The 25,542-nt window shown below is 41.2% G+C and overlaps 3 protein-coding genes across 7 annotated transcripts; 2 read left to right on the forward strand and 1 right to left on the reverse strand.

Moving 5' to 3' along the window:
* Positions 1-11: 11 nt before the first annotated feature.
* tdp1 (tyrosyl-DNA phosphodiesterase 1) lies at positions 12-7,418 on the reverse strand. 3 transcript variants are annotated; one of them, XM_088413123.1, is made up of 16 exons: positions 7,322-7,418; positions 4,407-4,982; positions 4,303-4,346; positions 4,162-4,217; positions 3,839-3,935; positions 2,988-3,022; positions 2,817-2,909; positions 2,578-2,748; positions 2,358-2,436; positions 2,118-2,294; positions 1,913-1,961; positions 1,764-1,830; positions 1,481-1,588; positions 872-974; positions 695-800; positions 12-574 (listed from the first exon to the last, which is right to left on the reverse strand). In XM_088413123.1, the coding sequence occupies exons 2-16, from the start codon at positions 4,978-4,980 to the stop codon at positions 501-503; spliced, it is 1,833 nt and encodes a 610-aa protein (XP_088269249.1). In that variant the 5' UTR covers positions 4,981-4,982; positions 7,322-7,418; the 3' UTR covers positions 12-500. The 3 variants fall into 3 exon arrangements, with proteins under 3 accessions (XP_088269249.1, XP_088269247.1, XP_088269248.1); XM_088413121.1 differs by lacking the exon at positions 7,322-7,418 and adding an exon at positions 5,711-5,827; XM_088413122.1 differs by lacking the exon at positions 7,322-7,418 and adding an exon at positions 5,711-5,820 and having other exon boundaries at positions 4,407-4,991.
* eprs1 (glutamyl-prolyl-tRNA synthetase 1) lies at positions 6,184-20,270 on the forward strand. Of its 3 annotated transcripts, none has more exons than XM_088413118.1 (34): positions 6,184-6,340; positions 7,346-7,430; positions 7,505-7,604; positions 8,155-8,311; positions 8,385-8,521; positions 8,615-8,715; positions 8,787-8,913; positions 8,976-9,168; positions 9,638-9,809; positions 9,938-10,171; positions 10,245-10,329; positions 11,036-11,095; positions 11,954-12,064; positions 12,139-12,275; positions 12,993-13,200; positions 13,268-13,380; positions 13,761-13,890; positions 14,269-14,445; positions 14,592-14,759; positions 15,195-15,446; positions 15,686-15,895; positions 16,088-16,365; positions 16,459-16,510; positions 16,603-16,812; positions 16,888-16,960; positions 17,051-17,130; positions 17,224-17,325; positions 17,513-17,668; positions 17,746-17,943; positions 18,391-18,564; positions 18,638-18,798; positions 19,351-19,429; positions 19,730-19,794; positions 19,868-20,270. In XM_088413118.1, the coding sequence occupies exons 1-34, from the start codon at positions 6,298-6,300 to the stop codon at positions 20,016-20,018; spliced, it is 4,779 nt and encodes a 1,592-aa protein (XP_088269244.1). In that variant the 5' UTR covers positions 6,184-6,297; the 3' UTR covers positions 20,019-20,270. The 3 variants fall into 3 exon arrangements, with proteins under 3 accessions (XP_088269244.1, XP_088269245.1, XP_088269246.1); XM_088413119.1 differs by having other exon boundaries at positions 14,272-14,445; XM_088413120.1 differs by lacking the exon at positions 15,195-15,446.
* A 662-nt stretch (positions 20,271-20,932) lies between these two features.
* On the forward strand, positions 20,933-25,500 carry glo1 (glyoxalase 1). The gene is made up of 6 exons (XM_088413350.1): positions 20,933-21,093; positions 23,483-23,565; positions 24,067-24,207; positions 24,392-24,459; positions 24,718-24,807; positions 25,089-25,500. Exons 1-6 carry the CDS (start codon positions 21,025-21,027, stop codon positions 25,178-25,180), a joined length of 543 nt encoding a protein of 180 aa, XP_088269476.1. The 5' UTR covers positions 20,933-21,024; the 3' UTR covers positions 25,181-25,500.
* Positions 25,501-25,542: the final 42 nt, after the last annotated feature.

Raw genomic sequence — 25,542 nt, forward strand, 5'->3', positions numbered from 1 at the left:
AGTTCTTTTTTTTTCAATTATTTGTCAAGTGAATTATTAAGTCAAAGTATGTATGATAACAAACGACATTGTCAAAGTGTTGACAAGTTTCTACGAGTGTACAGCAATACCATTTTCAAACTGGGGGGCCCAGCATCATGACGAGGGGCCCACAGGGCTATCAACAACACTTTTCATCATTACAAATGACACTGGCTTGGTCAACTCACTCACGTAATTTTACAAGTGCAAAAGTGACTACTGCGGTGATTATTGGCGTTTAGGAATAATAAGATGTATGTGGGGGCATCTTTAATGGTGCTGCCATCATTTAAAATGAACCAAAGTTTAATGCATTTTTGGAATATTTAAAAAAACAACAAAACGCTCATGTCATATGTTGAGCTAACATTTTTTTGTCTACAGTACAAAAATAAGAAAAAGTGAAAAAGCTTATAACAGACTGATATGTGGTAGTGTCAAGTACAAATATAACTTCACAATATTGTAAGTGTGCATTTTTAGGAGGGAACCCAAACGTTGCCGTGTGTGTCTGGAGCCTGGTTGTATGGAATGTTCCAGATCCAAGGTTGATCTGTAGGTTAAAAAAAAAAAAAGAACATAACTTCATTTATAGGCATTTTTTATAATTTGACATGCATACACACATTTGATAGAAGTTTGGGGTATTCGAATTTGGCCTTCGGTTTTTTACCTTTGGCTGTGTAGCGTGTTGGTGGTAGATCAAATGGCACTGGGAAACCGGAGGATGACGATGAGACAGGAAACGGATTTTTCCTAACTGGGAAAGTTTTCATGTTCTGCAAGAAGAAAAAGGTCAATATATTCTTTCAAAATACTACCATTTTATTGCAGTTCTCTGTGTCCTTACAAAAGCTGAAGGGACATAGAGGACCCCGAGCTCGTATGATCGAACCATCACTTGTGTGTTGTTCTTCTCCAGAGCACCCCATGCTGCTTTGGATAGATTGGCACTGTAAAAAAAAGGTGATAAATTATCGTTTTAAAAAAAAAAAGGCTATTCCACTTAAGTCCTTTAGGTGGCAGCGGAGGATTTGTAGTAAGGCTTTTTAATCACATGACACAAATGTTTTTTTTTAATATGCTGACAGGAACAGTTTCAATTATTTTCAAACTAAGAGCCAATGTATTGAAACATGAGGCAACATATTGCTAAATTGTGTTATTGTTATTCGTTTGCAAAACTTTGCATACATCAGATTTTTCTGGTAGACGAGTCACAAATGAAACAAATGTTACATGAACTATTTTCTGGAGTTGCTAAATAAATTACACCTAGACATACTACTATGATGCAAATCTTTCAATCTTTTCTTTATCCCTAAAAAATAGCTGGTTAGGGGTACTTGGCTGCAAAAATATTTAACCACTCCTCTAAATAATGTCAACATAAATACATAAATAAATCAATCAAATGCACACCTAAAACATCTGCGCCAAAACTCACGTATACACCAACCTGGTGACGAGGAACCACGCGAGCTGAGTAAAATCAGGTGATACCCTCATGTATGTCTTGATGTGGGGCATGGCGTGAGTCCTCCCGGTTGCATCTGCTTGCCATCGGCTGCACACACATACATACGTGCACCCCCTCGATATATATTGGCATTGAATACCGATACCAAGTATCATTGTGGGATCAGACTACTTGAGTACTCATGCTGATACAAAAGTGGTATTGAAAATCTAGAATGATTACAATATCATTTAGTGCAAGAAATGAACGTGGGAGAACGTACTGAAAGTAGGCATGGAGCCAGAGTTGCTTCTGCGCTGTCTGGATGCTGTAAGGAAGCGAGCCCCCGGCTAGTCATCGAGAAAAAACTCAATAAATACCTCAAATCAAAATAATCTCGCGATAAATGCAACAAAAAAAACAATGGCTCACCGGGATATCCCTCTAAACTCGTCCTGACGTCATCCACTGATGGATACAACTGTAAAAGAAAAGGAAAGTATTAAACTGCAGAGGTGTCAATTGTTACTTTGTAAATTTCCAGGACTTTACTCATGTAAATATTTGTTACAAGAGCCATAGGAAATATCAGTTCGAATTTCAATTATGAAAAGTTTTGCGCGGTGACGGAATGTACCAAGTGAACGGGGGGGTCTGGCCGAAGAGACGATTTTCCCAGCGTGGTGAGGGTGCGCTGAAACTCCCCCGCCAGCCACTTGGTCTTGTCTATCCCCATGGAACCAATGCTGGAAAACTGGCCCACCACGGGCCACAGTTCATCACCGGGGATGCAGCTGGTATGCTCGTGAAGCAACTGCAAATCCGAGAGGGATGTTGAGGGCAAAAATCAAAACACTTTTTTTTTTTTTTAATTTACCTTCCTGAGCCTCAGGTGGCCCCAGCGCTCCATGTCTTGCCCAACGTATCTGCCTGGAGTAGAGCCCACCAGATAGACCCTGACCACACACAGAGCATAATGTGGATGACAACTCAAATAGTGGCATCACTTTATTTACAAACTTGATCTAACAGCCAGTTGTTCCTCAAATAATCGCCTCTATGCGAATGCATGCGTGTATTTCAGCAACAAGACGCGCCTGGTTTCCGAGAGGTCGTGCTCTCGGATCCGCTGGATCCACTCTTCCAGCTCGGGCGCCCGATAGGACGTCAAATATTCCAGAAGGTCCCGTTTGAAAAAGGTGGCCGACTCGCCGCAAGTGTGGCTGCTTCCTTTTGGTAACCGTGGAAACAGAGGACTGATCCACATTCTGGTTAAAGATTGGGTCGGGATTAAGGAGCGGCCACTCAAGTTCTACGTGCGGCGAACTGGACGCACCCCTGCGTCTTCTGGTACCAGTCGGCACGGATGAGGTTGGAGGTGAGGATGATGACTCGGAAGCCCTCCTCGTACCACAGCAGCATCATCTTCCTGCAATGAATCCATCCACTAATCAAAATCACAAATGCAGTAGGCCAGGAAGGTCCACTGATGGTGAGTCATTCGTACGTGTGATGCGTCCCAAACGCGATGTCCAGTTTAGCCTGTCAGGGAAAAATATTCATCATTAGTCATGTTTAGAAGATTCCATTCATTTCAAATGCTTTGAATGCAAGACATTTAATTGATTGGGTGTTATGATAACCATTGTTTTAAAAAGACATATTTTCTTTACTGAAATCTACTTTGTTATCCTTAAATTAATAATACATGTTAGAAATGAGTATTGGTATCTATCCAATACATCCATATTACCTTTATTTTCATGTAAGTGTCAAGAAAAATGCTATATTGGGAGATTTACTATATATATATATATATATATATATATATATATATATATATATATATAGTATGTGTGTGTGTGTGTGTGTGTGTGTGTGTATGTATGTACAGAACTATACATTTCAATAGCACAATTCCTTAAAGCTGTAACAAATTGCCACATTTTCAATATCCAAATTTCTATTTCCTGAGTGTAAAATTTAGAACCAATACTTTTAAATAAGGTTGATATCAGCCTTGACACTAATACTTGGTTTTGGTACGCGCCCAAGCATCATTTTATGTTAAAATAAATAAAAATGATTACCAAATATCATTCATTCAGTTGATTTAGTATTTTAGTTTAGTTTTAGTTTATTTATTTTTGGCCAATGATTGAAAGAGCTAATTTACTCGGCCAACCGATTAATCAATCGGATTGTAATGAAAACTGCTTCATATAAATGTTAATTTTGTTATCGTCCTCAATTTCCTGCTGACAACATCATCATGTTGAGATGCAAAACACCTCGCCTCAAATAAATGTCTTTTTGTTGTTTTTCAAAAGTCAAATCCATTTAAATTGGTATGAATACCTGGCAGAAGCGAATATGAGGGAAGGGTTGCGCCTGCTGCACCAGTCGAGCCTTGGCCTCCCGCTTGTCCCCGTGGACAATCAGGACCGGACGATCCCTGGGAGGAAACACCGCGAGAAAACGTCAGAAAAATTTGCCATGATAGATGGGCTTTGATTTGTAGTGCTGGATGATAATAACAACAATAATGTAGACTGAATTGAGCAGAGTTTTAATGTAAACTTATAGCTTTTTCTGATACTTGATAAACATGTGCAAATCTTCAATTCAGCTCATTTTTAAATGTCATTGCGCAGCCCTGCATCTTTGTGACATGAACTCACCTGAATTCTGCAGGGTATTGTTGAACCATCCACGCCAGGTCAAAGCAGTAGTTAAACTGTTCCCAACAAGAGAGCATTAAATGTATTTTGGAAAAAAACGTAAAAAAAATACATAATTTCCTTATCGGGTTGATAGCTCACCTGAACGGATTCTTTTAAAGTGCCGAATAATGGCGAGAGGATGTCTGCAGGAAAAAAACAAACATTTTGTGAACCTTGTAAGTTTTGGAAGAACTTCCTCTCACCTCTGATGTGCAGTGCACCAGTGTTGTACTTCCTGTCCAGTCCCGTCACCTTGTTGAGGTAGAACCTAAACATGTCGTCTAGGCAGGGAAGGCTGGACTCGAAGAAGTCGTCGGGTTCGTCGATGTAGTAAACGCGTCCGTGGGGGCTGGGAGGGCGTTCGGCCGCCACTTTCTTGCGTTTAGGACTGGGAGCCTTCTTCATCGCTGGCGCGTCACTCTTCTTTGCATCGTCATCATCATCGCTGTCGGAGAGCGCCCAGCCGGAGCCGTCTATCGCGTCCAGCTTTCTTTTCCCGGCTAAAGACGGAGATGACTCGTACTTGACGGGCTGCGTCTGGTTCTTTGCGGCCTGCTGTCTGGCCTCAGAACCGACCACAAGCGCAGGTAATGGAGGTGGTTCAGGTTTCACCTCCGCAGTGGCAGAGTCTACTTCAGGGACGGCAGAGGAAAGTGAAACGTGATTGGACACAGTCGCTTGGGGGGGGTTAGATGACGTCTCGGATGGGGGAAGTTCATCGTCGTCCTCCTCGCTGCTGGAGACGCACCATTTGCCGTGTTGACTCTCCCGAGACATATCTGCGCACACTAAACAGTCAAAGCAAATATTCAAAAAATTTAAAAAGGCTGTAAATTTGATGGTACGTACTCCCTCTCTAATATATATATATATATATATATATATATATATATATATATATATATATATATATATATATATATATATACATATATATATACGTATATATATATGTACATATATGTGTGTGTATAAAAATTCCCTTGATTTTATTGAAGGGTGCAAAATAAGTCCTTTTGAATTAATGTTTTAGCTTTTATTTCAGTGGTAAAGAGAATAAATTAATCAAATTACATTTGATTGAATCATTCTTTGAAAAGTCTTAAATATGAGAAATAATTACTGAGATTAATTACTGTTGTTGTTACCACAGTACTGCTGTCCTATTATTTAAAATAACATAAATATGTAAAATATTTATGCAGAAATAAGAATATAAAAATATAACGAAAATAAACATCAATAGAGCCGACAGACCAATACTATCATTGGTTAATCACACGACAGGTGAATTTCAAAAATTTAGAGATTTCTATGGCATAATAAACAGATACATAAATACGTCTAAAGTACATATTCCGAATAGTCTGCCTTCTCAACGTTTTTACATTTTTTTTTTTTTGTCATTTCTATTGTACATGCGGTTGTACAAATCCATAACAAAATGACCATTAAGCGGCGGTTAAGTTTGTAATTGGAAATTAAAAGGTTCGCGTATATGTTTTACCTTAAAGATCCGCAACAGGTGTGGAGATAATAAAGTATCGGCTGTATAGATTTTAATCAAATTTACAAACATCCATGAGAGGGGAGGAGAGGAAGAATAATGTCTGCTTGAGATATAACACCGGGTAGAAACTTAGAATAATAAACCAAAATACTTGCACCAGAAATATGAGTCCGGGTAGAAACTCGTCACAAATGCAGTTTTCTTCCTAGTGTAGCAGCAGAAGCGGTGAAAACTTGTGCTCAAGGTTCAAAATATATTTTTTAAAAGTAAAAACAGGTCAGATTCTTAGTAAATGAGATTCAAAAGGTCCAAGTGCGATTGTAAAATGTGTACAATTGTTCATTTTGAGTCGTAAATTAATGTTTTGTCATCCACTGCAATTCCCGATGCACCGTCAAGTGGCAGTAAAGAGCTGTAATCGTTGCAGACCTGTCGCCCAACTAAATTACGAATAAGCAGGCTTGCAGTCTCCACGCTCCTCTTGCAGTTGAGTGTGGACGATCTAGTCGGGTTTACATTGACTGATAGTAGATTTAGGAACTGTTGGCTCTTTTTTTACACAGAGAGGCCATAAATCTCACATCATGGCGTTAAACCTAATTGTCAACACTAGCAACCCACCTTTAGGTGAGTGGCAACTTCCGGTTGAGTTTTCAAAGCAATAATATCCGTGTGTAACTGTTAGCTTAGGTGCTAACTAGCTATTAGCAGGGTTACGTGTCAACCAGTGCAGTGGTATAAAAACACAACCTCTCAAGTGGCCATGGAGACTCGTTTGTACTCGGCTCTATTTTTGTTATTTTTATTTGCAGATATTAATTCATAGGCCATTTAGATAGCTATTGTACTAAAGTTAATAAGGTAAATTAGTGCATGCTGTTTTTTCCCAACCAAGCCTGGAAAAGGAATTTTAAAGATTCCAAACACTGATCTTGGTTATGAGTTTAAGTCGTGCTTGAGCATGCTTAAGTGGGGCGTTTACGCGAGTGAGTGGTCCTGCCGTCGTGGCACTCAAAACAAGCGACTACACTATCGAATATTTGTTGCAACTTTATGCCAATCACCTCAAACATTCTAATCAAATTGTGGTCAAATCTACGCACGGTGCTTCTTCATTCAATATATGAGTTTTAACCCGAAATGAACTTGCAAGTGACGCGGAATATTTCTTGTGTGTTGCATCAGCGCAACCTCGATGGAGCCCTAACGATCGAATTGATGGTTGTAACGAAATCCCCGCATTAATTGTCCATTTGTACTAATACTGTATTGCAAAAGCCCCTTATTTAACATATTAAGTTATGTGACTTAAGGTCTAAGCATTATTTCGGAAAGCGGCTAAACAGCGACAGAGATTTTGAATTGGTACTGCATGCTGATGCAAGATTACAGATCACAAAGATTCATTCTGCCGGTTTTTCATTAGAATGAGAGAACGCAACAGTTTTGTCATGGTTACAGACGTGAAGTGCTCGCAGAAAAAAAATACAAGTAACTTATAAATATAATGCAATCACGTAGAAAATGGCAACTGTGATGGCAAATAAGCATGCATCTCAATGTCATGCAAACTTCTGAATGCTCAAGGCGAATGCGTGGTTGTTTTACATTGAACTCATCCTGTCTCTTCAGGAGCCCTCCTGACCGCCGAGCATGTGAAAGGAAGCGTGCAGCTGTCAGTGGAGGAAGGCAAGGACACCCGCCTTCATGTCTCTGAGTAAGTAGGACAACCTCTTCAACAAGCTCTTCCTCGTGCATGAGGTTAAAAGCTATTTGTTGTCGTCCCCGCAGTGCCATCCAGTTCAATGACGTGAATTCCATCAGCCGATACCTGGCGCGGGTGGCGCCGGCTCTCGGACTCTATGGCGCCAACCTGATGGAGCAGACTGAGGTGCGTGTACGCTTGCAAAATTGTGTGAATTTATGGAATTGAAAATTTCAATGCGAATAAACGGGAACCAAGCAAGAATTTATTAAATTGAAGGTAGGCGCTTGATTGGGGAATTGAATTATAGCAGGACTGTCACAATCAAATTTTTAAAATCTTTATTATCCTATCAAATATTACATTGAATAATTAAGAGAACCCCCACCCACCAAAGCCCCATTTTTTTCCTGCAATCTACTAAGGTTGAATGTGAGCTGCAGTGAGTGGATATAACTATTCACTAATTATTTATGATTTTCTGTGTACATATGAATTTCGAGATGCCAACACAATTTCCCTATACTAACCGTGAGCATTAGCCCACTCGATTACCATTTAAGGTCATCAAACGCTCGCTGCCATTTAATTCACAGATACATAATATTATATGTACTTTACATATGTAATAGTGTCCTTTAAGTCATTTACACATTATGTTTTAACAAAATTCAATGAGTAAACTTGAGAGTGGAACTGTTCGATATATTGAACATAACTTTATATTTAATTACAGGTGGATCACTGGCTGGAATTCAGCGTTCGCCGTCTTTGCGGCAAGCCTGATTTGAACACATCTTTGGCCGAGCTGGACCACGCCCTGTCTTTGAGAACCTTCTTAGTGGGCCATGCCCTGACCCTGGCTGACCTGTCTGTGTGGGCCGCCCTCAAAAGTGAGTCTTTTCAATTACACAATTCCGTTGAGTTTTGAGCAAAATGCTTATTGTGGTGGTTTGTCCTCTCAAGGTCATAGTGACTGGCCTAACAAGGACAACACTTTCAGCCACGTCAGTCGCTGGTTCTCCTTCCTGAGTTCTCAGGTTCCCTTTACTACTTTGGATAACAAATACACCAGCAAGAAAGTGCCACCAACCAGGTCCAATGTAAGCAATTATAGGCGGTATAAATGCTCTGTGTTTGTATTTTTTTCTTTGTGTATTTATTAATTTGTGATGCTTTGCTCATATGCTTGTCAGTCAGAGGCCAAGGAGAAGAAGGCTGACGTCGGGAAGTTTGTGGACTTGCCCGGAGCAGAGATGGGCAAAGTGGTTGTTCGATTCCCACCTGAAGCCAGCGGGTGAGACTCGCACGGGAAGCTGAAAACTGGACTTTGTCGGACGATTTTTATCTTTTCGTCTCGGCTGTCAGGTATCTGCACATCGGCCATGCCAAGGCGGCTTTGCTCAACCAGCACTACCAGGTCACCTTTAAAGGCCAGCTCATCATGCGTTTTGACGACACCAACCCGGAGAAAGAGAAGGAGGACTTTGAAAAGGTGCGAAACAGAAAGAATGACATTTTGGTGGCGCGTCATGACATACCTTTGCTTCCCCTCAGGTGATTCTGGAGGATGTGGCTATGCTGCAGATCCGACCAGACCAGTTCACCTACACCAGCGACCACTTTGCCGTCATCATGCAGCTGGCTGAGCAGCTGATGACTGAGGGCAAGGCGTACATCGATGATACGCCCCCTGAAGAAATGAAGCAGGAGCGGGAGCAGCGTACTGAGTCCAAGTGCAGGAATAACAGTATGTCGGGAACACATACACACCATTTATTTGCAACGAAATGTCATGTTGTTGTTTTTTTTTTTTCTGGTAACGTTCCACGTCCTTTCAGGCACTAGTCTCCAGACAATATTTTTGGCTATATGTATTTGTTTTTTTAATAGGGATGTCTCAATCCCATTTTTTTGCATCCAAACTTGAGCCATAGTCACCTGATTTTTTTATTTTTTTTTACCAAATCAAGTTCCGATACCTAAACAATGTATCCAATAAAGTGGGGAAGTGCATCCAATTGTCTTTTAGCAATGTTTGTGTACGTCAATTTTTATTTATTTTTTGCTTCTAAGGACCTAGAATTGATAAATACCTGACGCCTTGTTGTGCCTTCATCTCGCCCCTTCCAACATACCGAGTAAAATAACAGTTCAAGTAATTCATTTAAATTACCGGTAATTAATTATTAACAAATTATACTTTTTTTTTTCCCCAGCTTTAGAACAGAACATGAAGCTCTGGGCAGAGATGAAAGCCGGCACCGAGCGTGGCCAGATGTGCTGCATGAGGGCCAAGATCGACATGAACTCCAACAACGGCTGCATGCGGGACCCCACGGTGTACCGCTGCAAGAACACCCCCCATCCTCGCACAGGAAGCACATACAAGTACTCAAACACAATCCTAAATGGTCGATTTTATATCTGATGATTGGAAGGGATAAAATCGAACAATTTTGCTATTTATTGTCTGGGAATATTCCCAACCTGATCACCCTGGCTCTTTTCTTTTCCAGGGTCTACCCGACATATGACTTTGCCTGCCCCATCGTGGACAGCTTAGAGAATGTAACGCACGCGCTGAGAACCACTGAATACCACGACCGTGACGAGCAGTACTATTGGTTCATCGATGTGCTGCGCCTCAGGAAGCCGTACATCTGGGAATATTCCCGCCTCAACCTTAATAATACAGTGCTGTCCAAACGCAAGCTCACATGGTTCGTGGAGGAGGGATACGTTGAAGGATGGTGAGGTTGCACTGGTTTACTCCGTCTACCTTGTATGATGCACAACTTGATGTCATGGTGACACTTTTTTTAGGGACGACCCTCGCTTCCCCACAGTCAGAGGGGTCCTGAGGAGAGGCATGACCGTGGAGGGTCTGAAACAGTTTATAGCAGCACAGGTACGTGCAATTTTCTAAATGATCCCATTTTTGCTTTTACATTTTTGGCGCTTTAGTTATTTTAGGTTAATAAGAAATAAGAAATTGAGAGGAGCCGACCAATAAATTGTCCGATTATGGCCCTTGAATTTACTTCAATAATTGGCCAAATCTTTTTATATTTTTACTTATATACTCTAATCATTTACAGGAGTTGTATACAAGTAACACTTGTGTCATTATTTAATACACATAGATCCATACCATAACATTGTTTTCTGAAATATACATGAATATATACATGTTTTTTTAATTAATTCTGCAGACTTTGTGAAATTGTGAAAAATAAAAAAATAGTGCAACATATATTTCTGTCATTTCCACAAGTGACTCAGCCTAAACGTGGCGTCTTTTTGACATATAATGTGTGCCTGTCAAAGGAGCTGTATTACTTCAACATTCTTGCTTGATGCCAAACTACTCTTTTCCTGTTAAAGCTGGCATCAGTTGCATCAACAGCCAAGGGGCCAAACAATCAGAAACATGTCATTTTTCACGTTTGAACAAAAGCCAAGCAGCAGCTAGGCAACACATACAACATCTCTAATAGATGTCCAATCACATGCCTGAAAATAATACAAACTGCTATTATTTTAAAGAGAAGAAAAAATGCAATTACATGTCACATTTCTAAATGGATGCTAAACAATGATCTCTCTATTTTCAGGGTGGATCCAGGTCAGTGGTGAACATGGAGTGGGACAAGATCTGGGCTTTTAATAAGAAGGTACCTTTCCATTTTGATTTTGTATGATGACGAAAAGAATTAGAAATAAACTGTTACAAAGGCGTTTTGATGACAGATTCCCAAACCAGAGTAAATGGAGACTTTAATGTTAGTGACGAGTTCAGTCAGACAGCTAGCATGGCTTCATCCCTTCATTTCCTTCCCAACCCCCATAGCCCCATAACATAAGAACCTTTTTCATCATACCCTCTGATATCCCACATTTTCTTTTGTTTTCCGTCCTTTGTGTGCTGCATATTGTTTTCTTGGCTGGCTGCTTCACTCGTAAATCAAGTATGTTGAAGTATAAGCCTATATTTACAGTATTTTTACATGTTTTTGTCATTTTAAGGCCGATAATTAGCAGTTATTCAAAAATATGCATGTAAATGAAACTCGAGAGCAAACTTGTACTACTTTTGGGATTTGGAGTTTGCGCTACATTTTTCCCAACTCTACTTGTGTGTGCATATGTGACGGCATCTCCTCACTCTTGTGTGTTTCCAAGCTGCCTGTCAGCTGCGTGAAGGTACTTCTCTCTGCCACATTCTCTCCACCCTCTGTAACACCTCACCCAAAACCCTCCTTTCGTCATTCTGCTTGAGGCCTAGCCGCTATTTACCCTGGGTGAGATGCAAGAAGGGGACTTTATGCTGTTTAAAGAGCTTGGAAAGAATTAAGTTGCTAAAACGAGTTGGGCTGAGCAAGCAGCTGCTTTTTTTTTTTTTTCCCCGGAATGGAGACTTGATTCACTCATTAAATCTGTTTGTTCCATTTCATGCCCCTTCTGAAGGATATTTAGATATTTTTTTCCCTCCTGTGTTTAACTTCTGTTCAATTATTGTGTGCATGTGCTAGGTCATTGACCCCGTAGCGCCCAGATACACGGCTCTCTCCAGCTCGTATGTGGTTCCCGTTTCTGTTCCCAAGGCTATGGAGGAGATGAAAGAAGTTGCCAAACATCCAAAGGTATGCACTTGTTCCTCACATTCACACATGCACATGCATCGGCTCGATGTCTCGAGTCTCTGTCTTCCATGTAGAATGCCGAGGTGGGCATGAAGCAAGTGTGGTACGGACCCCGAGTGCTGGTGGAAGGAGCGGATGCTGAGACGTTCACGGAGGGTGAAGTGGTCACCTTCATTAACTGGGGCAATCTCATCATCACCAAGATCAACAAGTATGCACTCTTATTATTGTCTCATTCTATTGTGGATTATAGATTAGCGTCTTTGTTGCTATCCTTCACTCTGGCTGGAGCCACTGCTGGGTGCTTTGCATTTCTGTGGTAGACTAAACTTGAGGTGCTTCTGTAATAAGCAAACTTTTTTTTTTTTTTTTAAATGTCTATCACTCTACATTTATCTAATGTCCCATCGGGGGATTTTAAAAGTTAAATGTATAATTTATCAGATCAACAACTCTCACATGCTCACCAAATGGCACATCTTCTTTCTGCCCTACTCAAAACAGGAGTCGCTCAGGCTATGCCGAACACAATGACAGCTAATCATTCAGTGTCCACTTCAGGGTGTGATTGACCTTTGTTTTTACAGCCCCCAATAATTCAATCATACATCTAATCATCTTTCAGAAAGCATAAAGTTAGAGATTATATTAACATGCTTTACCTGTGACTGTAATTTGGAGATCGCAATTAATCTGACACCCCTCATTGTAGACATACATTATATATGTAGTACAACATTAGCTTGACTAAAGAGAATGCAAACAGTTGTCAGTTTATAATAAAGTGTCCAATATTTTGCAAAGTCAAAAGGATAGAAGCGACACATGCGGCTCTTGAGCTGTGGGTTGCAGACTCTGTTTTTTAGTGCATATGTCAAAGTATAAGCAGGAAATATGATCATGGCTTTTCATTTCCCCCATTGCTCAGAGGGGCCAATGGTAAGATCCTGTCCATGGAGGCTCGGCTAGACCTGGACAACAAGGACTACAAGAAGACTACAAAGATCACCTGGCTAACGGAGACCACTAGCGCTCCCCTCGTGCCCACCATCTGCGTCAACTACCAGCCCCTCATCACCAAAGCGGTTATCACCAAGGACGACGATTTCAAAGACTACATCAACAAAAACAGCAAGGTGCTCGTCGGGTGGGTTATCTGAGCGGCGATGGACTTGTTTATGAAAGGGCTTTGTGATCTCTCAGAGTGAGGAGAAAATGCTGGGCGACCCCTGTCTGAAGTCTCTGAAGAAAGGTGACATCATTCAGCTCCAGAGGCGAGGATTCTACATCTGTGACCAGCCCTACGAGCCTGTCAGGTGAGGAGGAGGTTGATTTTTAAGGTGACACTGCCTAAATGAACATGTATTGGCATTAAACAATTAATTCAACTGGGGAAACCACATAGAAATTTTCCATCAAATGGGTGTGCCTATAAAGGCTGCCAAAAAAAAATCAACATAAAAAAAAGTAGTGACCCATTAAGTTTCACAGAAAAATCCCAGAATAGGTAAGAATATATTACATAACGGTTTGAGCTTTGACAGGGGATGCTGTTGTGTACCCTATACTGAAAAGATGTCTTTGTACGACCTCTTTTCATTCTGTGAAGCCCTTTGAGACTTCGGTGATTTAGGGCTATATAAATAAAATTTGATTGATTGATTGATTTGATGAAGATAATAACTTTCTTCTGCAGTCCTAACAGCTGCAAGGAGAGTCCATGTGTCCTCATCTACGTTCCTGATGGTCATGTAAAGGAGATGCCCACTGCTGGGTCCAAGGACAAAGACAAGGACAAGGGCAAGAGCAAGCCACCCACCAACACTGTGAGCGTCCGTTTTGTTCTAGTTTTAGCGTTCAGGGCCCAGTTTGTTAAACGAGAATGTAATTCCCTGAAATGGCAAAACCCAACCAAAGCGAAAAATTCACATTGGAAAATAAAAATCTGGTACTTAATCATGTTTAAAAAAAAAAGAAAAAAAATGTAAATCAAATGTTTAACTCTTTAGCGGTATTTTTTTTGTATTTTGTTCAGCAAAAAATGTATGAATAGTTTTTTAGGAGTGGTGAAAGTAAAGATTAAATAAATATGTTGTAAAAGGGAAAATACTGACTTAAAAAAAAAAAAACATTGTTGCAAACATTAGAAAAAATCTTTTTATGTGCAACATGACATAATGTTGGGTCCTGACCTGTTTTCTTAGCAGGCCCCTGCAGCCAAAGCCCCCCCTGCTGCTGCCTCTTCGACCAGCTCCCCCGCCACAATTAGCGAGCTGTTCTCGAGCATCGTCGCTCAGGGAGAATCTGTCCGCCAGCTGAAGGCGGCCAAAGCAGCCAAAGAAGAAGTGGACAAGGCAGTGAAGCAGCTTCTTACCCTCAAGGTAAAGCTTTTATACATAGTAAGACCTCACTATTCTTGAGCGTTATGGACCATATCCCATTCAGGACCAGACATGCATAGATCCTGTAAATCATGATATCCTGTTCCAAATATTTCCCTGAGTTTATTGTTTTTATTTCTTTCTAGGCGCAGTTCAAGGAACAGACTGGATTGGACTACAAGCCGGGGATGACTCCCCCTGCCTCCATCCCACCTCCAGTTTCCTCGTCAGGAGATGCCACTCTGTGCCCATATACTCGCGTCTCTCAACAGGGCGAGCTTGTCAGAAAGCTTAAGGCGGAGCAGGCGCCAAAGGTAACTGGCAGCAGCGCTTTTTCAGTGGAACCCACAACAAAACCTGCTACAACTGCTTGACTTTTCAAATAACTTTAGGAAGGAAATAAAGTGCAAAGGTTAATGTCCTTTTTTAATCACAAAGTATTTTGTAATATTTATTTGTTTAATTTATTTATCTGTTTTCCTTAATTTTTTTTAAGTCCGCATGGCACGCATGATGCATCCATTCATTCATTCATTCATTCATTCATTCATTCATTCATTTTCTAGTCAGTACGATGGTTGTATTCATCCTACTCCTAATCTGTCCACCAAGTCTATTCTCACACCGCCACTTGTCTCACCTTGGGCCGCTGTCATGTCATGTCGTCACCCTAACCGGCGTCTCCTCACTCGCACGGCTTTCACGTTCAATTGTCCGGCCTCTACAATCTAATATGTTGACGGTACCAGGACCAGATCGACGCGGCAGTCAAACAGCTCCTGGCGCTCAAGGCCGAGTTTAAAAAATTGACGGGTCAGGATTACAAACCTGGGATGGCCCCGGCCACTGCTTCCACTGCACCTTCTTCGTCTGCCGTGACCTCCTCCTCTTGCTCCTCCCGCTCCTCTTCTTCCTTTTCTTCTGCTTCCCCCGGCTTGTACGAGCGTGTCGCTCAGCAGGGAGACCTTGTGCGGAAACTCAAGTCGCAAAAAGCGCCCAAGGTATACACATTACTGTTAAAATGAGACTTTGAAACTAAATGCATTTCAGCTTGCACTAATGAAAGTCAACCCAAAAAATTTGATGCAAAAAAAAAAAACTTTTGTTGGGGATAAACTTCCCTTTTTTTCTTCGTTACATTTAGGTTTCAAACCAAGGTTAGAATTTCAAAGGAGCGATTTAATCCATATTTCACTCTACCGTGTTTTGCTTTGTTACATTTTTTTTGGTCCTCCCATAGGACCAAGTGGATATTGCAGTGAAGCAGCTACTTTCCCTCAAGGCCGAGTACAAGCAGGCCACCGGCGAAGAGTACAAACCCGGAATGGCACCGGCCCAGAAAGCCCCTGCTCCAGTTCAGAGTGGCGATGTGTCTCCCGCTGGCCTTTTTGAGAAGGTGGCTCAGCAGGGGGAGTTAGTCAGGACGCTAAAAGCCGAAAAAGCTCCTAAGGTGAGGTCAATGTGTGAATGGATAGGAAAAGTAAGGAAATCTGATTAAATCATGTTTTTTTGTTTTTTTTGCTCATTAGAGCAAAAACAACGATAAACAATCCCACCCCTGTTTTTTATTTTTAGTAGTATTGAATTTTGTTACAATGGGAACCATTTTTTTAAAGACCCACATTGGGGTAATCTGTTTAAGGATAAGGTGGACGAAGCCGTGAAGACATTGCTGGACCTGAAGAGCAAATATAAGACGCTCACCGGGCAAGACTACAAACCGGTGGCGGCAGCTGGTGGTGAAGACAAGAACCGTAAGGAGAGGGAGAACAAGTCTGAGAAGCAGGGAGGAGGAGGTGCAGCAGGAGGTGCTGCTGGAGGAGCCAAGAAGGGGAAGGGAGACAAGGCAAGCCAAGGCAAGGATCCCTCCGGAGGAGCTGGAGGCGCAGGAGACGGTCAAGGACCCAAAAAGCAAACGCGGTGAGGGCATTCCTTCATAGCGCATGTGTGTCTGTGTGTTTTCTATTTTTAAATCACTCCCTTTTGGTTTGAAACAACCTTCATCCTTTTCAGTTTGGGCTTAGAAGCTAAGAAAGAGGAGAACCTGGCAGACTGGTACTCGCAGGTATATTCAAATACGCTCACTGACCACAACATCAATATTTATCGGGTCATCTCTTCGAAAATACAATGCCTGTGCATGGTTACTCTGAACAGGTGATCACCAAAGCGGAAATGATCGAGTACTACGACGTGAGCGGCTGTTACGTGCTGCGCCCGTGGTCCTTCGCCATCTGGGAGGCCATCAAGGACTTCTTTGACCGGGAGATCAAGAAGCTGGGCGTGGAGAACTGTTACTTCCCCATGTTCGTCTCACAGGCCGCCTTGGAAAAGGAGAAGACGCACATTGCGGATTTTGCTCCAGAAGTAAGCTAGCAGAAAAATAGAATCTATCAATTAAAAACTCCAGTATTGTTATATATCATTTGCCTTGTTTTGCAGGTTGCTTGGGTGACACGCTCAGGAAAGACCGAGCTGGCAGAGCCTATTGCTGTCAGACCCACCAGCGAGACAGGTCAGACATCCTTTATTTATGCTAATTTTTCACTCTGCTTTTGTACATACAAAGTCTCGCTTAACTTATTTTGCACATTGTATGTTTCAGTCATGTATCCAGCCTACGCCAAATGGGTTCAGTCTCATAGAGATCTGCCAATCAAGCTCAACCAGTGGTGTAACGTTGTGGTCAGTCAACAAATTTGTCCATTTTGTGCTTTGTGTGGATCCAAGTTAGGCAATGTGAAATCTTAACTTGGTTTCCTATATGCCATCTTCAAGAGGTGGGAGTTCAAACACCCCCAGCCCTTCCTGAGAACTCGTGAGTTCTTGTGGCAGGAGGGACACACAGCCTTTGCTACCAAAGAGGAGGCCGCTAAGGAGGTAAGCAGACTTGGCCTAACGAGCTACTATGGAAAGAAAAATATTAGTCGGGACACACCACTGATTAATATTGCGTGGAAACTAAATTAAGCAGCAATAGCCGCCATTTTTTGTCAGCCGTTTTGCGTTGCACTCGACTGAAAATGACATGGCAGTTTCCCAGAGCTCTCACTACTCTGCTTTGTAGGTACTCCAAATTCTGGACCTCTATGCCAGAGTTTATGAGGAGCTGATGGCCATCCCTGTGGTGAAAGGCAGGAAAACTGAAAAAGAGAAATTCGCCGGAGGAGATTACACCACCACCGTTGAGGCCTTCATCTCCGCAAGTGGTCGAGCCATCCAGGTGTGTCTTATTCCTTGCAGCTTGCTGGGCGTGTGTCTCAATCGGCATGCTAAATTTGTGTTTGCTGGCTGCTGCAGGGTGCAACGTCCCATCATCTGGGTCAGAACTTCTCCAGAATGTTTGAGATCATGTTTGAAGACCCGAAGAAACCCGGTGAGAAGCAGCTGGCCTACCAGAACTCCTGGGGCATTACCACCAGGACCATTGGCGTCCTTACCATGGTGCATGGAGACAACAGGGGGCTGGTCCTACCACCCAGAGTGGCTTGCCTTCAGGTACTGTTTAAACTCGACGCTCTACTTTATCTTTAAGTCAAGCCACTTGCATGTAGAACTGGGGAGTACGTCTTATCTACTTGTCTTTATTTGTGGCATATGAAAATAGTTACTCTCCTCTGGTCACAGTTTCTAACAACATGACAGCACAACGTGGCACAATTGTCAATAAAGAAACTAAGTTCCCTGAGGGCTATAGCCACAGTAAAAAGGTTTAATACAAAATAAAGAAGTAATCATTGATTGCACTCACCTATTTCAGCAACAGAGACTCTCCATGCTTCGCTTTTTACATGTCACAGGCACATAAAACCTGCTTTTTTTTTAACCTTGTAAAAATGTTCACCTGCAATTCAGCTTTCAAAAATTAATCAAAACTAGTGGCTGACAGTTGGCAATTCCTGAAAACTATTTGTATACATGGATGTCCTCTCTCTTGTTGCTCAGATTATCATCATTCCGTGCGGAATCACGGCATCGCTGCCAGAACAGGAAAAGGACGCGCTGATGGATCAGTGCGACAAATACGTCAACAGGCTACAAGCCGCCAACGTCAGAGTGAAGAGCGACACGCGGGACAACTACTCACCAGGATGGAAGTTCAACCACTGGGAGCTCAAGGTACAAAGTCTCCACCTCAACATTTATTACAGTACAAATAGATCCAAATGAATGCCGTTTCTTTGCCCCACAGGGCGTTCCCATCCGTCTGGAGGTCGGTCCGAAGGACATGCAGCAGCGGCAGTGCGTCGCCGTCAGAAGAGACACCGGCGAGAAGGTGACCATCCCCGAGGCTGAGGTGGAGAAGAAACTGGCTGCCATGTTGGAGGACATTCAGAGCTGCCTTTTCAATAAGTAAGGCATTCACTTGATCCTTGCTTCAAATTGTGCCATGTGACTTTCAAAAATATTGATCGGGACACAATGTTATTTGCCAATCTTAAATAATAGAGTAAGACCCTTGCTGGATTTATTTTATCGCCATATTTAAGCCCCAGTTAAAGGGATAGTTAACATATATAGCCAGCGCTCAATCAAAACACTCTGCTCAGGAGTGGCGTCCATAAAAACTAATGCTAATGTGGAAAGGAACAAACTTGACCCCTGAGTGTCAATTTGACCCCAATTTGACCCCTGAGTGTCAAATACAGGTCCTTGATGTAACTTTGCCATCAAATACATTCCATTCGCAAGCATTTAGAAATGAAGACTTGGTGACATTTTGAACCACTTCCTGTTTTGACAATCAATAGTCAATTTTAGCCTCCTTGTGTTTTTTATGCTTTTTGTTAGATGTGTCGAGATCAATGGCCCAAATTGGGTTGAAATTGATATTGAGGTTAAAAAGCAGGAAGTTTCAAACTTTACTCTGAGACTTGTCCAATTTTTTTTTTTTTTTTTTTAAAGAGCATCAAATGACCTGAAGACCCACATGGTGGCTGCAGATTCGATGGAACAATTCCAGAAGGAGCTGGACTCTGGCAAGGTGAGGAACAAGCACCAACTAGGGCATTTTTAACGACTTTTTTTTGTGTATCACGTACTCAAGAAACTCAAGACTCGAGAAAATCACTTTTGGACTTGGTTCATAAGATGTTTAATTAGAAAGGAACTTTATAGTGCTTTCTAAACAATGATGGCTGCTGCCCTAAGGGAGCAAATTATGGGTCAGTGTCTTGCTCAAGGACGTAGTCACTATAGTCTAGGGTCGAACCCACATCCTTCTACAAGTGATGAAAAACTGGAAAAAAAACACCCCTTGAACGCATGTCGTTTCATGTGACAGATTGTCCAGATTCCGTTCTGTGGTGGCATGGAGTGTGAGGACTGGATCAAGAAAACCACTGCCAAGTATGTACACATCTTTTGTTTTTTTCCTTGTTTGCCATTTTTTGAGTGCTAATAGTTTTGTTTTGTGGATCAGGGATCAGGACCAGGAGCCAGGAGCACCGTCCATGGGCGCCAAGAGCCTGTGCATCCCCTTCACGCCACTCAAGACGCTACAGCCCGGGCAGCTGTGTGTCTGCGGCAAGGCACCAGCTCAGTACTACACCATGTTCGGACGAAGCTATTGAGGATGACGTTATTGTAGCAGTGAAGGGCTTTTTTTGTTCCCTTTCTTTCATCTACTCCTTTTTGTATTGTATCTCCTCTTAGCGGGTTTTCAATGGCACTTATATACCTTCTATCATTGTTTTTTTTTTTTTTCAAGGAAAACATGTTATCGTTGGACAAGGGGGTGAGAGAAACAGTTTAAAATCATGTGAGAAATGGATTCCTTCAAAAGAAAAGATAAATAAATACTACCATATTCCCTATGAAACAAACGTCATGTCAGAAATTCTCTTGGAATTAATGGCTACCTCTCTCAGGTGCTCTGAAAATGAGCTTTAGAGCTTTTCTTTCTTGATCCAGCTCTGCTCTGCATTACTTCACGGTGTTGAAAATTACATTTTAGCGATTTGCAGCAGGATTATAACAGCTGGCTGCCTGTTCCTTCCGGGCACTGTGTAAACGACTCGTTGACATAATAAACGTATTTCTTTGGCAAAAAAATGATTTGGTGTAATTTTTACTAATATTAAAACGTGCTTATTCTCTAGCACCTAACCGCTGTCTGAAAGTCGGGTTTATTACGTGACTTAGTTACTGCACAAATCAAAATAACAAACATCGTTTAGCCTCCGGTTACAACAAATACTATCCTAGTTTTATTTTCAAAATATAAGCGTACTGATACCGATTTCAATGTCTAAAGTATTGAATTTTGTCGCAAAACAATCCTGAAAGTGTTTAAAATTTGTGATACGTATTAACCTTACATTGTAATACATCTGAATATTTACATGAAAACATTTCACAAGTTAGTTGGTTTTATTTCAGTCGGTGTTATTTTTTAGGAGCGTAGCTTTGGCGATTGGCAGAGATACAGCCAATCAGAGTCAAGTTAGTGACTTGCGATTTTACCCCGGCAGCTCCGCCTTTGCCGAAGGCTACCGAGTCCGAGCCGAGTGTAGACGATTACCGCCGAACTCTTCATAACATGCCATTCAGTTACTGAGCTAAATTCTCTGTGACAAAATGAGCGACAGAGGACTATCGGACGAGCTGGTGGCAGCGGCATGTAAAGATGGAGACCCCATTACCAAGGTAAATACTTTTTTGTCACCGTTTTGCGGGAGAATGATTTTTTTTGACCTGTCAAAACCCGGTCGGGGCCAGCCGATCACACGCCAGCTCCCGGTGACTGTCGGACTGTGTGCATTATCGGACAAGTTTGTCGAGTTTTGATTTGTCACTTTGCATTAAATGTTTATTACGTACTCAAAGTGTTGAATGTGTGTGCAGAGTTGTGCTGATAGTTTGTGTTACTAATGCAAAAAAACGGGCACACTATATTTTGACGTAAGGTTCGCATGTTTGAGTTAGCACTACGAAGCTAACTTGAGTGACAAGCTAGCTAGCCTAGCACTTGCCAGATTGAAGAGAATAACGAAATTTCCACCCTAAATCAAAATATTCCAACTTCAAAATATTTATCAAACTCGAAAGGTCGTGTAAATTATGTTTTCCAACTTTCGTATAATTCCCACAATTCTCAATTTTTTTTTCCAATTTAAATGAACGGAGGTAATATTTTGTTATGTAATTCATCTTTCATTTTTCCACATGAGCGGATTCAAATTATTTTAGTTTAAAATTGTTCTGCTCTTTTGTTACCTTGTGCTTTTCAATATGTCATGAAAAAGTTTTGGGTGGAACGGTTGGGATAAACTTTCTTTTTTTTTTTTGCATAATGACCTCTTTCCAATTTTCTACCATTCGAAATTGAATCAACTCATTCAGGAATAAACTCATTCGATTATATTTTTAAACCATACCGTATATGCAATCTAATCATGTCTCCTTTTCCACATTCCTCAGCTTTCCACGTGTTTTTCAGATCATTTTCCCAGAATCATTTCTCCCACTAAACGAGATGTTCCATTGTTAATTGAACTTTCCATTTTACTCTACTACCCACACTAAACAACTAAATCTTGTATGTATGGTCATGAAGATTTTTGAGATTCTTTGGACCCCCCCCCCCCCCCCCCCCCCCCCCCCCCCCTCCCTCCCTCAGTCTGTCTAATAAGAATGGCTGTGTGAATATTTGCCCCGTCTGCTGCCATTCATTCAAACTGTGACAGGAAAGCCTTCGGCATTCGAGTGTGAGCTCTCTGTTTCAACTTTCGACACGACACACTCTCGCTGTCTTGAAAATAACCTCCCCTAAGTTGGTAACATGTAAACTTTTGCTCTAAAAAAATAACAAGTAATATGTATTTATTTTTTTTATTCATAGTAATATTGTAAATCTAGAATTCTTCTCTCCTAATCTCACCTCTAGTAACACCTTAAAATATTATGGAAATAAGCAAAAATCTGAAGTATTTTAGACCACATAATGATCATGATAATAATTATAAAATTAAGAAACATAAATCTTCGCTGTAGATAAAATGCACTCAACTTCTGATCAATACGTTTTTCGTGTTTTTCGACATTCAAATTGGTTCAGTGTTTTAAATTGGAAGCAAATAGTGTTTGTTGTTTGAGGGTGCGTTATAAGCATATGACTCATCAATTGTGTAATGTTTTTCTAAAAATATTACAGCTTTTGTCTTGTAATATGCTGACTTTGTTTTGTAACATTTCTCATAAATTAGTGACGTTATTCTAATAATGGATTATGGTTTTTGAAATTACGTTTTCTTCTTTATTGTAATATTGTGTTTCTTGTAGTATTATGATTTTCTTCCCGTGAATGGTAACTTAATTTTACCTACAGCCTGATTTTTAATGGTTACGCAGTGGCTTTTTTTTCTGAAAATGTATAGCTTTTTTCTTGCACTAATCAAACAATTAATTTAATATTTTTTTCACCATGCTGCATGCATTATTTTGTATTCCTTACAGTCTTCCTACTTTATCGTCTTATTTTTTATGACTTTCCCGATGACGCTGTAGTTATGTTTTCCTTCTTTCTGCCCTTTTTTTTCTTGTGATATTATAAATATTCTCAGGCCTTCTCGGCTTTGCCCATTTTGGGGGTCACAAATGTGAAAGGGACTTGTCAAGTTCTAAGGTTTATCACCTTGACATTTGTCACTACACACACACAGCCGCACACAGGTGAGAACGGTTACGAGTTCCATGTGTACGCTCGCGCAGAGATGCCATTTGGCTGGATGCCATTTTTCACAGGCTTGCGTTAGGATAAGACATTTTCTTCACTTGCATTTTTGCATTCAATCCTACCACGTGACTTAAAATTATCGATTGGCAATAAAAAAACGTTTTATGCCAAGAAAATAAACTAGGAGGTTTCTGCTTTTATTTGATGGAAATGTGCTAGCCCCAATTAAAAATATGGGATAGCCGTAATAATTGGTTTGATTAGTAAATGATTTTTTCCTTGAAAAAAAAAGTAGACATTTTTCCCAATAAAAATGTCCTTGTTATGATTGTGAATACGGCATTTGCGTATGTTGTGTAGGACTTCATCATGCAGCAGACGATGCTGCGAGTGAAGGATCCGGAGAAGTCCTTGGATTTCTACACCAGGATTCTTGGCATGACGTGAGTATCAACATACGCTCATTCCGTGTGTGTGTGTTTGTGTTTTCCTCTATGGCACAGGTGTCAAACTCCAGTCCTGGAGGGCCGGTATCATGCATGTTTTCAAACCTTCTCTCCAACATACCTGATTCAAATGGTTAGGATCTTTTCAAAGCTCCCACATAGCTTTTTAATAAGATAAACATTTTGAAGATGGTGTGTTGGGGAGAGAAAACCGAGAAACATCCAGGATACCGGCCCTCCAGGACTGGAGTTTGACACTTATCCACTACGGCTAAACTTGTGAGTTTGTTACCAACACAGTGAGGACATTTTAGAAACGCGAGGACATTTAGGCTGGTCCTCACTCGTTCAGGCCTTTTTTGAACTTGCTTTTAGAGTACAGGTTTGAATTGTTTAGTTTGTTAGTAGGGTTTAGAAAATCATTTCTGGTGGTTAAGGTTAGGGTGTTCTCACAAGTATAGCTGTACAAATGTTTGCGTGTCCAATCTGCCCCCGCAGCCTGCTGCAGAGATTCGACTTCCCCTCAATGCGTTTCTCCCTATTCTTCCTGGGCTACGAAGACAAGAACGAGATCCCGGCCGACGTAAACGAGAGGACGCGCTGGACTTTCTCCCGCAGGGCCACTATCGAGTTGACGCAGTAAGGGTCTCTCCGACCGCTTCCCTAAAATGGCCGCCTTGTCCCAAGAGCGGCGTTTCACGCTTGACGTGTCCGCCATTGAACACGCCTCGTGGTTTAAAACGGACCCAACAGAGTTGTGGAAGTTGCGGTCGAGTACTTCAGGTTTCCAACTGTTGATTTTATGTTTGCGCTCGGCTTCCAGCAACTGGGGTTCAGAGTCTGATGAAAGCCAGTCATACCACAACGGGAACTCGGATCCACGAGGCTTTGGTAAGTTTGCACATCATTTGAAAAGGACCGTTTCAAAGTGCCAACACAGTGTGTCGCAACCATTTTGCCTATTATATTACCCCTATGCAATATTTTTGGAGTCACGTACCCTCTTACTTTCTCCAATACAATTTACCAATAAGTTGATTGATGTTCCAATTAATTTGTTCTTAATTTGAAAATAAAAGTGTACTGTCCCCGCCACGGCATAAAAAGCACTTGCAGGAACCCTGTTAAAATTTGTGTTTTTCTCCACAGGCCACATTGGCATTGCAGTGCCGAACGTCAACAAGGCCTGCAAGCTGTTTGAAGAGCAAGGTGTCACTTTCGTCAAGAAACCTGATGACGGTGAGACATTTGACATTGACTTTAAGAAAACAATGAAGGTTTCCTGATCTTTAATGTGCTTGGGCACATGGTTAACATTTAAAGAAAACAATAACTCACTAAATAAAATGGTGATCATGTTTTTTCTGACCAGTTATATAAAATGGAATAATTTACTGCAGTAAGCTTGATCACATGACTACTAATGTCACTACTAAACTAATCAAGCCCTTTAGTTTTTGCTATTATTATTATTGTTGTTGTTGTTCGTATAATTATTTTATTGTGTTTTTGTTACCCAGGTAAAATGAAAGGGCTGGCCTTCATCCAGGACCCAGATGGCTACTGGATTGAAATTCTGAGTCCCAACAATATGATTTCCATTACCTCTTAAAAATGAAAAAAAAAAAAAGAGAGAGATGAGAGCTGAGGAATGGCGCTTTTGAGGAAGATCTGGTTGTTAAAGTGTGTGGGAAATATTACAAAACGTCAATTTGGAGGCATGCGAGTTGCTCCAAAATGGGAAATTTAGGTGAAATAATATTTTTTTTTTTCTGAAATAACTAATTTGTGTGAAAGAACAGTTACAGTATGTAAATTGCGATATGCTGTTGTAGGTAATAAATGTGAGAGCGGTCGTTCAATTGCATGTGAACATTTTCCTCTGGTGCTTTTCAAAATAAACTAACAGGCTGCACTGTTTTTGTTCTGCAATGTAAATGAATGGGATTTTATTTTGAAAATTGGTCGGATCTA

The sequence above is a fragment of the Hippichthys cyanospilos genome, chromosome 4 (assembly GCF_059441005.1).
Source record: "Hippichthys cyanospilos isolate Australia breed blue-spotted pipefish chromosome 4, RoL_Hcya_1.0, whole genome shotgun sequence".
NCBI classification, from domain to species: Eukaryota; Metazoa; Chordata; class Actinopteri; order Syngnathiformes; family Syngnathidae; genus Hippichthys; species Hippichthys cyanospilos.